The sequence below is a fragment of the Myotis nattereri genome, assembly GCF_964212035.1.
Source record: "Myotis nattereri genome assembly, chromosome: 19".
In the NCBI taxonomy this organism is placed as follows: Eukaryota; Metazoa; Chordata; class Mammalia; order Chiroptera; family Vespertilionidae; genus Myotis; species Myotis nattereri.
Window position 1 is genome coordinate 26,125,216 of NC_138095.1, and position 14,679 is coordinate 26,139,894.

Below are 14,679 nucleotides of genomic sequence, written 5' to 3' on the forward strand. Positions count from 1 at the left end.
TTTAAAATGCTTCCTGGCACACAGCAAGGAGCTGAGTGAATGCCGAGAGCCTTCTGAGGTTAGCTTTCTCTCCTGAAGGTTTTTCTTCTCTCTTAAAACCTTTAGCATTGATTCTGGAACAGTTAACTGGATTCCTTTCCTCACAGCATCGGACGGTCTTTTTCTGCCTTGCTTGGTTTGGAATTGACTCCTTTCAGCCATCCTCAATCCCCACAGATCGCTCTCTTCATACCCACTAAACTCTTACCCGTTCCCGAAATGTTTCTTGAACACTAGGCACTATGCTAAGGCCTGAGGAGAAGCCAAGTGATCCGGACACCAATCCTCACCTCAGGGAGCTCTGACTCGGGATTCTGTTGGAAGCAGTTCCATGGGGGGAAGGGGTAACAATCATGGAAGTAAAGCCCTCGTCCTAGCCAGTTTGGCTCAGTGGGTAGAGTGTCGGCCCATGGCCTGAAGGGTCCCGGGTTCGATTCTGGTCAAGGGCACATATCTCAGTTGCAGGCTCAATCCCTGGCCCTGGTCAGGGCGCATGCGGAAGACACCCAGTCGATGTGTCTCCCTCACATCAATGTTTCTCTCTCTCTGTCACTCCCCCTCCCTTCCACTCTCTAAAAAAAAAAGAGAAAATAAAGCCTCTTGAGGGGAGCTGGACTGTGAGTGGTTCCAGTGGTACCGTGTGGTTTGACCACGTGACCTACGACCAGAACTAAGTTCCCAGCCCGACTCCTCATGGCCTCCGGAGTTCGGCCTTCAGCCTGGGCTGCGCCTCGTCAGTTTAATGGGCAGAAAGGCCTTCGCCTCCTCCCTGCCTGCCCACCCGCCTCGCCAAGTTGCAGCCATCAAAAGTAGATCGGGTTCCCTGAGGGCAAAATGTCACGTTGGGTTCTTGTTTGGGGACAAGGTGGGGTCTAAACAAACAGCTAGTTCACATTTCATTCATTAAAACACAGACGACCTCATCCATGACCTCACCCTCACCCCCTGGGCTTGACAGTCTGCACCACCTGCAGGCACTCGGGCATGACTCAGGTCTTCTGCGCTTGGACTGAATCCCTAATCCCTAGCGAGTCATGGCTCCCAGGAGGTGTCTCTGTGGGTCTCCTCCTGGCCCCGTCGGGTTCTTTCTGAGCTTTGTTGGCTGCAGCCTGGCACCTGGGCCATTCCCTTGTTTTTCACACTCGGCCCAGCAGTGGGACTGGGCAGAGAGTTTTCACCCCTCTGCTTCTTTTAAAAATATATATATATTCGCCCTCGCCAGTCTGGCTCAGTGGATAGAGCGCCGGCCTGCAAACTGAAAGGTCCCAGGTTCGATTCCGGTCAAGAGCACATTCCCGGATTGTGGGCTCAATCCCCAGTAGGGGATTTGCAGGAGGCAGCCAATCAATGAGTCTCTCTTATCATGGATGTTTCTATCTCTCTGTCCCTCTTCCTTCCTCTCTGAAATCAATAAAAATATATTTTTAAAAATGTATTTTTTTTATTGATTTCATGTTTTGAAAGGAACATTTAAATATTTACATGTGTGTTTTACAATGAGTTCTATTACATTTCTGTTAATAAATTGTATTTCAAAGAACCTGTTTTTCTTTCAGCCTAGTTATAGGTGAAATCATGTGTGTTTTCTCTTCAGGTAGTGAGCTTTGACATCATACTTCAAACAGCCATGATTTGGCGAAGGATGAAATTTAGGTTATTTTATGCTTGCTAAAGATTGCTTTTATGTGTGCTAAAGATGGCTTTACTTCGTTTAAAATGACTTTGGAATACGTCCCTTTTCTTACTGTAAGTGGTAAGGTGCTTTTTGCAAGGCCTCAGTGGGCAAAGAATAATAGTATTGATAACCTCAGAGTCACGTTCTGGCTCGTTCCCAATTTTTAGAGTGATCCTTTTTCTGTGACTGATTCCTTCGTGCTGCTGCAAATCCTCAACACTTGGCTTACGTCTTCATTTTTACCTCTAGTTTGGGGCTTTTTAAACCATGACTGGTCAGAGCTTTTCTTGAAGAATGAGCCTCATTAAAACCAGCTGTTTTCCTCTCTCCATAGGGATGAACCCCAGGACCCAGAATAAGGATTCGCTAGAGGACAGTGTCTCTACCTCTCCCGACCCAAGTAAGAGGGGCGGCGGGCTGTGGAAGGTGGAGAGGAGGTGGGGGTGTTGACAATCCACAAATAACTTAAACAATTTTTTTATTGAGTGATTGATTTTAGAGAGAGAGGGAGAGAAAAAAGAGAAGAGAGAGAGAAACATTGATCTGTTGTTCCACGCATCCCACAACCTTGGCCGATCAGGTCAATGCTCCAACCAACTACCTGGCCAGGGCTATGTTTTGAATTCTTGAAATGGTAATGAGTTAACAAGACCTGTGCATAGTCAAACTCATAGAATCGAAGAGCGGAATGGTAGTTGCCAGGCGCTTAGGGAGGAGGTGGAAATGGGGTGTTGCTAGTTCATGGACGTGAAGTTTCAGTAACGCAAGATGATAAGTTCTAGTGCTCCGCGGTACAACAGTGTGCCCAAGTTAATAATACTGTGTGGTGCACTTACTTGAAAATGCGCGAGAGGGTGGATCTTGTCTTAAGTGTTCTCACCATAATAAAGTAAAATTGAAACAAAAAATCAGCCCAAGGCCTGTGTGGGTCATGGAGTTGGGCCGATTGTAGGTCAGATCAGATTCCCCAAGGCAGCTGATGGGGCATATTTCCTGCTCTGACTGAGCACACGGCCCTCCTCCTGTCCGGCAGCCCCGGGTTCGGTGGGACCCGTTGCACTGGTCGGGGTGTGTCTACCTGCTGGAAAGTCGCCTCAGCAGAGAGGGTTCTGGTCCTGTCACCGCTGGGAGGTCAGGCTTGGCCCGCTGTGTCAGGGGTTGGTGAACACACAGCTGCCCCGAGGAGGCAGGGTGAGGGCTGCTGAGGCAGCAGAGGTCAGCCTCACTGAGGGACACAGCGCCGTGCAAAGAAGGTGTATGGGGTCTCTCCCGGGGCTGAGGGGAGAGGTGTGGAGTGTTTCTGTTTCATATCACTCCTTTGTACAGAGACTTGGGAAATAATCTTCACTTCAGTAACTTAAAGAAATAGCTGCCCTATTCCCTTTACTCACTGATGCTCCACTGGGGTGGGCGGGGGGCGGGGGAGGGGGGGCAGCGATGATGTCCCGGGAAACACGTGGCAGTGTCTGCAGACATGTTTGGTTTTCACAACCAGGAGATGCCATTGGTGTCCAGTGAGTAGCGTCCATGGTCCACAATGCACAGGGCAGCCCCCCTCCCCACCCCAACACAGAATTATCCAATGTGAACACCTCAGTAATGCTGAGGTGGAGAAACCCCACTTTAACCAAAGAGCAGGCAATTTGGGGGCAGACCCCTGTGGTCAGGCCCACTCTCCCTACCCACCGAAGCTTTCCTTTCTAGGTGGTTCAGCTCAGCCGCTTACACTTCCGGCCTTATAACTGTCCCAAGCACCCTGATTTCTCTTCCTACCCTTTGGATCTGTGGCTTATTTTTGCAATTCTGAAAGAATTCCTAAATTCTGCTACCGTGTGCTGCTCGCTCCAAAATCCAGCTGAGCTCTCCTCCTCGCTCCGCCAGCCCCTCTGCCGTCTCAGGAGAGGCTCGGGCTCCAGCCCGCTCCTGCTCTGGGGACGTGATCCGCTTCGATGTGTGCCTCTGCCTGCCCCGCGGTAACCTCCTTGCCATCGCAGCTTATAGCTCACGATCAGCAGAAAACGAAAGGATCAGCTTGAATCCCATTTGCATGATGGGACTGAATAAGCAGCACGCGCATTGCATTGTCTAACAAACTGTTTCTCTCTTTCTCTTTCTCCCTCCCCATCCCCGTGCCTGGAAATTTTGTCACCTTGCACCATGAACTCCCCCCGCCCCTCCCTCTCCCCCGGCTCCCCTCCCTGCCCGCCTCTGTCCACGCTTGCCCGTGGCGACCACACGTGCCTCCCCCGTTTACACGAGGCAGTTCTGACACTGTCTGCCCCCCCTGTAGTGCCAGGCTTCTGTTGCACAGTTGGAGTGGACTGGAAGTCTCTCACGACTCCGGCGTGCCTCCCCCTCACCACCGACTACTTCCCCGACCGCCAGGGCCTGCAGAACGACTACACGGAGGGCTGTTACGACCTCCTCCCCGAAGCGGACATGGACAGGTGGGTGTCAGAGGAAGGGTGTTGGCAGGCAGTCTGGGAATGGCCAGGTGTGCGTCAGAACACTGCATTTTCAGAACACTGAAATTATACTTAGGAAATGTTATGATGCAAGAACTGTTAAATTTCCTTTTTTTAAAAAAAAAAATATTTTTTTAATTGATTTTTAGAGAGGAAGGGAGAGGGAGAGATAGAAACATCACTGAAGAGAGAGAATCATGGACCGGCTGCCTCCTGCACACCCCCTACTGGGGATCAAGCCCACAGCCCAGGCAAGTGCCTGGACCAGGAATTGAACCCCGACCTCCTGGTTCATAGGTCGATGCTCAACCACTGAGCTACACCAGCTGGGCTGTCTGTTTTTCTTTGGAGTTCTATTGACCCGCCTCCTTTAACCATTTCCCCTCATTGATCCCTTCTCATGTTTTCTGTGACAGTTGTTCGGATCTTCTTTTCTAAGATTATTCATTTGGGTATCGAATTACCTGCCTTCTTTTTCCACCTCTTGAACCGATCATTTCTCCCAGAATAGATTTATAGACAGTTAGTTTTATGAACCACTGTGGAATGGTTATCAGGGCTGGCTTGTGGGGTTGAAGCGAAGGAGAGGATGGGAGTGTGGACTCCGAGTGTCCCTCCGCCCTGGGCTAAGCATATGCGTGTGAGCAATCGTTGGCTCTTTCAGGAGGGACGAGGAGGGTGTGCAGATGACGGCCCAGCAGGTGTTCGAAGAGTTCATTTGCCAGCGTCTCATGCAGGGCTATCAGATCATAGTGCAGCCCAAGGCGCAGAAACCCAACCCCGCCGTCCCACCCCCGCTGAGCAGCAGCCCCCTGTACAGCCGAGGTGAGTTCTCCTCGACTTATATTTTTTCCTTTTTAAATATATATGTGTATATATGTAACTTTTTTAAAATAGATTTTTATTGGAGGGTCCGGGACCCTTTATTCCACAGACCAATGCTCTATCTACTGAGCCAAACCAGCTACTGTATTTTTTCTTTTCTACTAAATTTGTGCAAGTAGACTCTCAAGATGGTAGGGAATAGATAAATTTAGGAGTAATTATTTTTCTTTTCTCTTTTTCAAATATATCTTTATTGATTTCAGAGAGGAAGGGAGAGGGAGAGAGAGAGAAAAACATCAATGATGAGAGAGAATCATGGATCGGCTGCCTCCTGCACGCCCCACACTGGGGATGGAGCCCGCAACCTGGGCCTGTGCCCTGACCAGGAATTGAACAGTAACCTCCGGGTTCATAGGTCGATGCTCAACTGAGCCACACCAGCAGGGCTAGGAGTAATTATTTTTCAACACAAAATATTTCCCCCTAAATTTTACTTTACAGGAGGAATGAAGTCTCCACTAGGCACAGATTTATCCTAAAGCTCTCATCTATAACTCTCCTTTCAAGGAGGAGAATGGCCAAGTTCAGGAATGTCACAGCCTGGCTTGGGCGACACCTCAGCTGAGCTGTGACTGAGATGTCAGCATTCGCAGGGACTGTTCTAGACCCAGACACTTGCATTTGTTTCTGACATGGTGCCTGGCACACGGCAGGTTCTCAGATGTCACCTAAACCTGAAGCTTATACTTTCTTTTTTTTTTTTTTTTTTCTATTCTGGATTCATCTCTTGTTTATCACTGACGCTTACTGACTTGGAGCAAGAATGGGGGGTCATCTGTGAGTGGCAGGGGCTAACAGTGGCAGAGACTGGGTGACGCCGGCTGAGTTGGAGCCAAGCGCTGGAGAGCCCTTCTGAAGTGACGCAGGCAAAGAAAATTCAGTGCGGGTGCCTGGAATCAGAAAGCAGCAGTTACTTCCTGGAACAATCGATGAGGAACCATTAATCTTCTGCTTCCTCCATCTAGCTAATGAGACCCCTGTTCCCCGAGCCACCCAGCTCAAAATCTCCGCTCGTCTTTGGCGCCATTAAGCCGCCCCTGGCCAGAGGATCAGAGAAGTGTGGTTTTGTTAGAGGGAGCTCGGTGGTCACCCGGCCCAGGCCCCGTCGTTGATGACGAAGCCTCAGACTCCCTCTGGATTTTCCTTGAAAGCCCCTGTGATCTTTATCACGTGTTGCCTTCTTTTCCTAGTCTGGACTCTACTGAATAGGAACCTTTCTGAGTACCGGGACTATTTTGGCTTCATTTTAAAAAAATATATAGATTTGTATTGAGTTCAGAGAGGAAGGGAAAGGGAGAGATAGAAACACCAATGATGAGAAAGAATCATGGATCAGCTGCCTCCTGCAGGCCCCACACTGGGGATCGAGCCTCCAACCCGGGCATGTGCCCTGAGCGGGAATGGAATCATGACCTCCTGGTTCCTAGGTCGATGCTCAATCACCGAGCCACACCGGCTGTTCGACTTTGAGTGTGTCATCCAGGTGCTATCAGCAGCCCCAGGCTCTGATCTGTAGCTGGTTGGTTCATAATGGAAAAATCTGCTAACTTCAGGACTTTGACATTTTTTTTTTTTACCAAAGGATAACGCTTTTCCACGAAACTACCCTCCAAAGAAAGTATCTCTTTTGTCTCTCCTTTTCTGAATCTATACGGAAGAGAGGCAATTGCCTGTTAATGGAATGACCTGCAACCACATTTAGAAAATGATTTTTTTTCCTCTCTCAGGCCTGGTGTCCCGAAACTGCCCTGAGGAGGAGGACCAGTACTGGCTGAGCATGGGCCGCACGTTCCACAAAGTGACTCTGAAGGACAAGATGATCACAGTGACGCGCTACCTGCCCAAGTGAGTCCTGGGACAGGTCAGGGCTCCAGCTCCTGTCCTGCGTTGTGTCCACGTGCTGTCCACATACTCAGTTACATGTGTCACACGTAGTTCACACGGAGGTGTTGGAGTGAGTGCTGTCCTCTTCTGGAGTTGCTGTTTGGTTTCCTAGGGTTACGTTAGGGTTATAGCGCCCAGACTTCCAAAAGGGATTTGATTCCATTTATAACGTTTCGCCTGATTCTTAAAAAGCCAAGTGAAAATGGAGAATGTGAGGAGAGAAGGAGGAGAAAGTTGAGATCTGAGAAATCTCCTCTGCCAGCCCCTGGGGACGAGGTGGTTGAATGCCGAGGAGGGTGCTAAGCGTTTTGGAAAAGGTAGGGAGGAATCGGGGAAGGTTCCCTGTTGGACTTCCGGCCGGGCCATTTTGTTTCAGGTACCCTTACGAATCAGCCCAGATCCACTACACCTACAGCCTGTGCCCTTCCCACTCGGACTCGGAGTTCGTGTCCTGCTGGGTGGAATTCTCCCACGAACGGCTGGAGGAGTACAAGTGGAACTACTTAGATCAGTACATCTGCTCCGCCGGCTCGGAGGACTTCAGGTCGGAGGGCGCTTTGGGCCGCCTTGGGTGTAGCCATATTTTTTGTTTGTTTTTGTCTAAACAATATTTAGTCATTTATTATTTTATTATTATTATTTTTTAAATCTTTATTGTTGAAAGTGTTACATATGTCCCCTTTTTCCCCCATTGACCCTTCCAGCCTGCCCCCGTCCCGCGCCCCAGGCCTTCACCACCCTATTGTCTGTGTCCATGGGTTATGCATGTATGCATACAAGTTCTTTGGGTGTATCCATATTTTAAAAATGATTACAAAATGATGTTGGTTTTAGAAGAACCTGGAAGAACAAAAGCACATCTGCATTTGGGTTAAAAACTCAATGATGGAATGGATAGTGGTGATGGTTGCACATCCATGGGAATGTGCTTTAATGCCACTGAAATGTACACGTAACGATCATTAAAGTGGTAAACTGCTATGTAGATTTTACCACCTAAAAACAAACAGCCAGAAAACTTGGTGGAATGTCAGTGCAGGTCATGTTCTCTTAACGTTTTCCTGACCACTTTGTGGTGCTTTGCTGTTAATTTTCTGTGTGATTTATGACTGCGGGGATTAAAAAGCCACAACTCCCCCGGGCCGGGCACACAGAAGCATCCTGGCATCTCTGGGAACAATAAGCGAATTCAATCTTCCAGTTCCTCCTTCTGAGCTTGTGTTTTTGTGGGTTTTTTAAATTTTTATTTTGTTATTATTTTAAAAAATATTTTTATGGATTTCAGAGAGGAAGGGGGAGGGAGAGAGAGATAGAAACATCAATGATAAGACAGATTCATTGATCAGCTGCCTCCTGCACACTCCATACTGGGGATTGAGCCCGCAACCCGGGCATGTGCCCTGACCAGGAATCGAACCGTGACCTTGAAGTCAATTCTTTTGTTTTTTCAGAATTTATTTTTTAATTATCTTTGGCATACAGCGAGCTTGTGTTGTGAGTGAAACCCCCTGAATTGTGGCACATCATGGGGAGAGGGTCCCTCACACATCAACTTCGGGGAGAGGGTTGAGATGGTGCTTTCATGATCTGCTTTTTCTCACCACCACCCCCTTTTCTTCCTTGGTTCCTCCACAGCTTAATCGAGTCTCTGAAGTTCTGGAGGACCCGCTTCCTGCTGCTGCCCGCCTGTGTCACTGCCACCAAGCGCATCACGGAGGGCGAAGCCCACTGCGACATCTATGGGGACCGGCCGCGGGCCGACGAGGAGGAGTGGCAGCTGCTGGATGGCTTTATCCGCTTCGTGGAGGGCCTGAACCGCATCCGCCGGCGCCACCGCTCAGACCGCATGATGCGGGTGAGGGTCCGGGGGCCCCTTGGGGACGGCGCTTGGTCTGGGATTTGGGAGCCATCTCCTCTTAGCTCAGGGACCTCTCCAGGAGATGCCAGCGTATGGAATAGTTTCCGTCACTCAAAAAAATCTCCCTCGTGCCACCCTGTGTAACAGGGGTGGGGAGCGTCCGGCCCACGGGCAGTGTAAGGCCCTCAAAATCATTTGGTCGGGCCCTGCCAAGGCGTTAGAAGTTCATTAAATGTTCGACCAAATCGAGCGGGCTAATGTTTAAGTTGATAATTTTGTGTGGCCCTCGAATGATGTTATAAATATCCACATGGCCCTCGGCAGAAAAAAAGGTTCCCCACCCCTACTTTCTAGCCACCTTCTCCCCTCATCTCTCATCCCTGGCAGCCAGTGGCCTGTTCTCCATCACGGCGCTTTTCGTCTTTTCCAAATGTCCTACGAGTGGAATCACACAGTACGTGACCCGTCGGGGCTGCCTGCTCTCTCAGCATCAGCCTCCACTGAGGGCCGCCTGGGCTGATGCCTGTCTCCTTTCTCTGCTTCAGAAAGGGGCCGCCATGAAAGGCCTACAGATGGCGGGGCCCATTTCCGCGCACTCCCTCGAGGCGGCCGGCCCCCCGGTTGGGAAGAAGGGAACCTCGGCCCTGTCTGCCCTGCTGGAGATGGAGGCCAGCCAGAAGTAAGTGCCTGGGCGGAGAGAGGCTACGGCTACACTCAGTGGCCCAGAGAGGGGTTTTGGTTTTGTTTAGTTTTGTTTGTTTGTTTGTTTTTGTTTGTTTTGTTTTTAGTAGAATTTATTTTGTAGAACAGTTTTAGGTTCAAAGCAAAATTGAGTGCAAGGTCCAGGGATTTCCCATACACACAAATGGGGAATCTCTGTACCCACATATACGATATATATCTTCCCCCATTCATCAGCATCCCCCACCAGAGTGGTACAGTTATTACAACTGATGAAGCTACATCGACACATAGTCACCCAAAGGCCATAGTTCATCTACCTCAGGGTTTTCTCGTGGTGGTGTACATTCTGTGGGTTTAGACAAGTTTAGGATTACATGTCGTCACATGACAGAACAGTTTCTGTGCCCCCTTAACTCTCCCAACCTGGTCAGGGAGCCTCGGAGCTTCCCGGCTTGGGCCTGTGTCCGTCAGTATTCTTCCAGGCCGCCCCTGGTTCGCTCATCTTCTCTCGACTTGTCTGTGCGCTGAGGACAGAGGCTGTGTGCTGTGCCTGGCACGTAGTAGGTGGACAATAGACGTGAATGATGGAGAAAGGGATGCAGGGGTCCCTGGACGAGATGTTATAGGGGACTAGACCATGTGTGTCTGGTGTGAGGGTCCCAGCAGGAGCCCGCATCCATTCAGCTTTCAGGAAGTGACATGCAGTGAGGATGGGGCCGAGTGGGAGATGCCATTACAGAGGCTGCGTGGGAAGTTGAGTTCAGGCTGTCCTTTCCTTAGCAAGAGCGATCCTCTGAAAGGCCTTTTATTTTCATGGAAAATTTCAAACAGATTAAAAAAAAATAGACAGGCTGGTATAATAACTCCCCATTTACCCATCACCCAGCTTCACTGGTTATCATCTCATGGCCAATCTCTTTCATTTATATCCCACTTGCTCTCATCTTCCTTTTTAATTTCTTATTCAATCCCACACACATGTCCCTTCCTCTGTAACATTTCAGTATGTCTCTGAGAAATAAGTCCTCTTTCTTAAACAAAGCAAAACAAAACTGTGATACCATTATTTACCTAAAAAGTTACAGCAATCCCTTAACATCATGAAATAGCCCTTCAGTGTCTTTGCCAGAAGTGGTGTTTTCAGAGCTGAGCCCCACGTGTAGGAAGGCCCGGTGGGCGGGCCCAGGAGGCAGGGGCCCATGGGTGGGCTCTCACTGGCCCAGGCGAGAATGCAGAGGTGGAGGGAGGGTGGTGGTGACATGGGAAGGAAGGGATCCAGGTGGGGACGTGGAGAACATAGCAGGCTGACGGGGAGCAAATGAGAGGAAGAGAGTTGGGAGGGGCTGGGCTCGTGACTGTGGGTCCTCTTCCAAAAATACCTTCATGTGCCCAAGGAGAGACCCCAGGACCCTGCCTGGCAGGTTCTCCCTGCAACTAGTCATAGGCCTTTCCTGCTGGAAACAACAAGGAGCATATGTTGCTGGGAAGGGTGTGAAGCTGGGGGGGGGGGGGGGGGTCTTATTTTAATTTGTCAGTGAGTCACCATTCAGGACGCTCCAAGGAGCCTGCTTCTGCTCAGCCTGGAAGAGGAAGGGTGGCTTGTGGGGGGAGGAGGGGTCCCGTGAGAGGAGCAAGACTCAGCTAGCCCCAGAGCAAGAGGCAGGACGGAGAGGCGAGATCCGCGCCTTCCCGAGGACTGTTCTGTGACGTGGTGCGTTCTCTCAGTGCTGGAGGCAGAGCAGAGGGAGCAGACCTTCCTATAGTGTTTGCTCACACAGCGTTTTCATTTGTGTGCTTTTTTAATTTCCTGCACCGAGCTGACCCAACTTTATTTATTATGAAAAAGAATTTTTTAAATATAATTTTTAAATTGATTTCAGAGAGGAAGGAAGAGGGAGAGGGAGAGAGACAGAAACATCAATGATGAGAGAGAATCATGGATCGGCTGCCTCCTGCACACCCCACACTGGGGGTCGAGCCCACCACCCGGGCATGTGCCCTGACCGGGAATCGAACCGTGACCTCCTGGTTCATAGGTTGATGCTCAACCACTGAGCCACCACAGCCAGGCATGAAAAATAATTTTTAAATGTCCCCTATAGTCCGGCCATCCCAGCATAACTGTGCTTATTTCTTCCACTTCCCTCCCGTCTTTCTCGGAGGTGTGTCCATTCAGTCAGGCCCTCCTGGAAGGTGGCGGCCCCGGGGACCTTGGCCTTGGGCCCATGAGCAGCGTGGCCGTGAGCCGTCTGGGCAGCAGGTACCCAGCAGCAGGCTTCGCTGCTCCTGTAGATGAGGACAATGACGACAGCTGAGTCCGAGCAGAGACCCCCCCCACACACATGGCAGCCGTTACTGCCTTGGTGCTGCCCTCCCGGCAGAAGGCCGTGTGCCCCTACGCATGTTCTCACGTATGTACGTGCACAATACGTGTGACTGGTCATTTTGTGGCAGCCCCGTCCCCTGAGCCATTAGACAAGGAGCCTCCAGGGGCAAGGACAGGGTCCCTGGATCCCTGATTGCCAGTCCCCGGGCCAGATGGCAGCTCCGTAAATGGGGGTTGACATGGGCGTCAGTGAAGCGTCTGTGGGTAGCCAAGACTTCCTGGCCCTGCTCTCCCGGCCGTGGCCTACCCAAGGGAATGTCACAGTGCATGACCGCGCGTGGGGCTCAGAAGAAACCACACGGTGAGAGGGGGCAGGGGGCTGTGTGGCGGGAGGAGGCAGACAGTGATGCGAGGGGACAAGGGAAGGAACCCAGCACCTGTTCACCTTTGCAGTATGAACTGCACCCCAGAGTAGCAAGTCACTGGTGTGGGGAAGTTTTCTTTTTCTCAATGTTCCAGGGAATAGCTGGGGCGGATGATAGCACATCACATGTGTGGGCTCTAACGGACGTGTAGATCAGCAGAGATGATCAGCGGCAACTGCCGTCGCCAGAGAGGGACGAGGGGCCTCCCGACAAGCACACGCGCGCGTGGGGAGGAGGCTGGCCCTTGAGTGTCGATCTGCCCACGCCTGTCGTCATCGTCTCTCGGCCTCGGGAAGCGCAGGCCCAGAGGAACGGGATGCGCAGTGAAGGGTGCCATCGGCTCTCCCAGGCTGTCCGTTTACAGGACACGCGAGCTGCCTTCTTCAGCAGATAAACGGCAGGGATGAGAGCGATAAGAAGGCGTTTATAGCTTGAAAGGGACTTAAGAGGCACAGCGTATTGCAGTGGAGGGACCTTAGTTGAATCCTGTTTTGAACAAACAAACTGCCAAGAAATTTTTGAAGGTGATTGGAGAAATATTTGATATTAGAAAACCTTAAAGAAAAGTTTTTGAGCCCTGGCTGGTGTTTCTCAGTGGTTAGAGCATCGGCCTGCGCACCGGAGGGTCATGGGTTCGATTCCTGGTCAAGGGCGCGTACCTGGGTTGAAGGTTTGATCACCTCAGTCAGGGTGTGTGGGGGAGGCAACCAGCCGATGTGTCTCTCTCACATCGATGCTTCTCTCTGTCTCTCCCTCTCCCTTCCACTCCCTCTAAAAATCAATAGAAAAAAATCCTCGAGGGAGGATTTAAAAAAAGCAAACAAAAAACAAAGGTGACAGCAACAGCGCTGTCTTCGTGTCGTCTTGGCTACCGCGGGTCCTTCCTCGGGGGGCTCTGAGCGAGCCAGGGGCGTGTGTTTGCCCTTCCAGGTGCCTGGGAGAGCAGCAGGCAGCTGTGCACGGTGGCAAGAACTCCGCCCAGCCCGCCGAGAGCAGCAGCAGCGTTGCCATGACTCCCACCTACGTGGACAGCCCGAGAAAGGTAAAGGGGGCCACTCCTGCAGGGAACGGGCGACCCAGTGGGCAGGGTGGGGTCTAGGACTGACGAGCTGAGGACTCAGAGGCGCTCTGCCCTGCGTTGCGCCCTTTGCAACGTGACTACTTTTACTGAGGAACTTTCCTGCTCAGAACTGTAAGGAGGCTGGCTGCTCAGTAAAGGCAGATGGAAAGCAGTCGGGCTAAACGGTACTGGTCACAGCCCAGGGTCTGGCTTGAGCCTTGGAACTGGCCATCTGGTTGTCCTGTAGCCACCTCTCTGGCTCCCCCGGAGGGCAGGTAGGAAGCTCCGGAAGCGTCTGCCATGAGTTCACTGTTTTTCTTTTTCTTTTTTTAAAATTATCTACAAGTAAAGGTCCAGGATGAGAGAGCTCACTCTTTGGTAATGAAATTCCCGTCAGTTTGCTTAGACTCCTGAAAACAACAACCACCACAAAAAACACAGCCTGAGTCTGGGGCCTCTGAGCAGAATAGGACGCACATCAGAGGGGCGGGAACTGTAGGTCGTGCTTCGCACACCTTTAAGACCAGTAGCCTTGGCTGTGTCCACGCCTCTGGGAAATCTAGACCCTGAGATCGTCTGGTGTGGGAGGTGAGCCGATCAGATGTCCTTTTATCTGATCTCCATTAAGAAGAAACGAAGGAGATTTAATAGATGTATTTTCTTTTCAAAATTGTGGTCAAATTGTATATCCACCTTGGTATTTATTTATTTTACTTCCCTGTCATGAACATTTGCCCAGATCATTATTTTTCCAAAGAATTATTTTTATTTTATTTTTTTATTTTTATTATTATTATTTTTTAATATATTTTATTGATTTTTCACAGAGAGGAAGGGAGAGAGAGAGTTAGAAACATCGATGAGAGAGAAACATCGATCAGCTGCCTCCTGCACACCCCGTACTGGGGATGTGCCCGCAACCCAGGTACATGCCCTTGACCGGAATCGAACCTGGGACCCTTCAGTCCGCAGGCTGACGCTCTATCCACTGAGCCAAACCGGTTTTGGCCAAAGAATTATTTTTAAAAATAATGATAGAATATTTCATCAGATGGATGGCCCTTCATTTATAATTTACTTTTTTTTCACCTGGTTTTAAAAACAATTTTTGAAAATTCTTCCATACATTTTTATAATTATTCTACAATTATCAATAATACTGCAAATAGCATCTTTGCAGATAATTATTTGACCACATTGCTGGTTATTTTTTTAGGATAAATTACTAGCATTAGACTACAAGGATGGAGGGATTAAAATCTGAGAAAAAGTATAACTAAGTCTATAGGCAGCTTGTGAAATCTGCAGATCAGGGGTTGGCAAACCTTGAGGAATGCAGGCTTTGTGGGCCAAGAGGCAAGTTCAAGGCTTTTGCATA

General features: G+C 50.1%; 1 protein-coding gene across 1 annotated transcript in view; it reads left to right on the forward strand.

The window, feature by feature from the left end:
- Positions 1–14,679, forward strand: part of DEPDC5 (DEP domain containing 5, GATOR1 subcomplex subunit) — a 63,481-nt gene that overhangs the window by 30,633 nt on the left and 18,169 nt on the right. The window contains exons 25-32 of the mRNA XM_081113541.1: positions 2,049–2,114; positions 3,978–4,161; positions 4,844–5,004; positions 6,792–6,909; positions 7,325–7,492; positions 8,584–8,803; positions 9,352–9,485; positions 13,172–13,283. Coding sequence (XP_080969667.1) covers positions 2,049–2,114; positions 3,978–4,161; positions 4,844–5,004; positions 6,792–6,909; positions 7,325–7,492; positions 8,584–8,803; positions 9,352–9,485; positions 13,172–13,283 — 1,163 coding nt within the window. The remainder of the gene's footprint in view (positions 1–2,048; positions 2,115–3,977; positions 4,162–4,843; positions 5,005–6,791; positions 6,910–7,324; positions 7,493–8,583; positions 8,804–9,351; positions 9,486–13,171; positions 13,284–14,679) is intronic.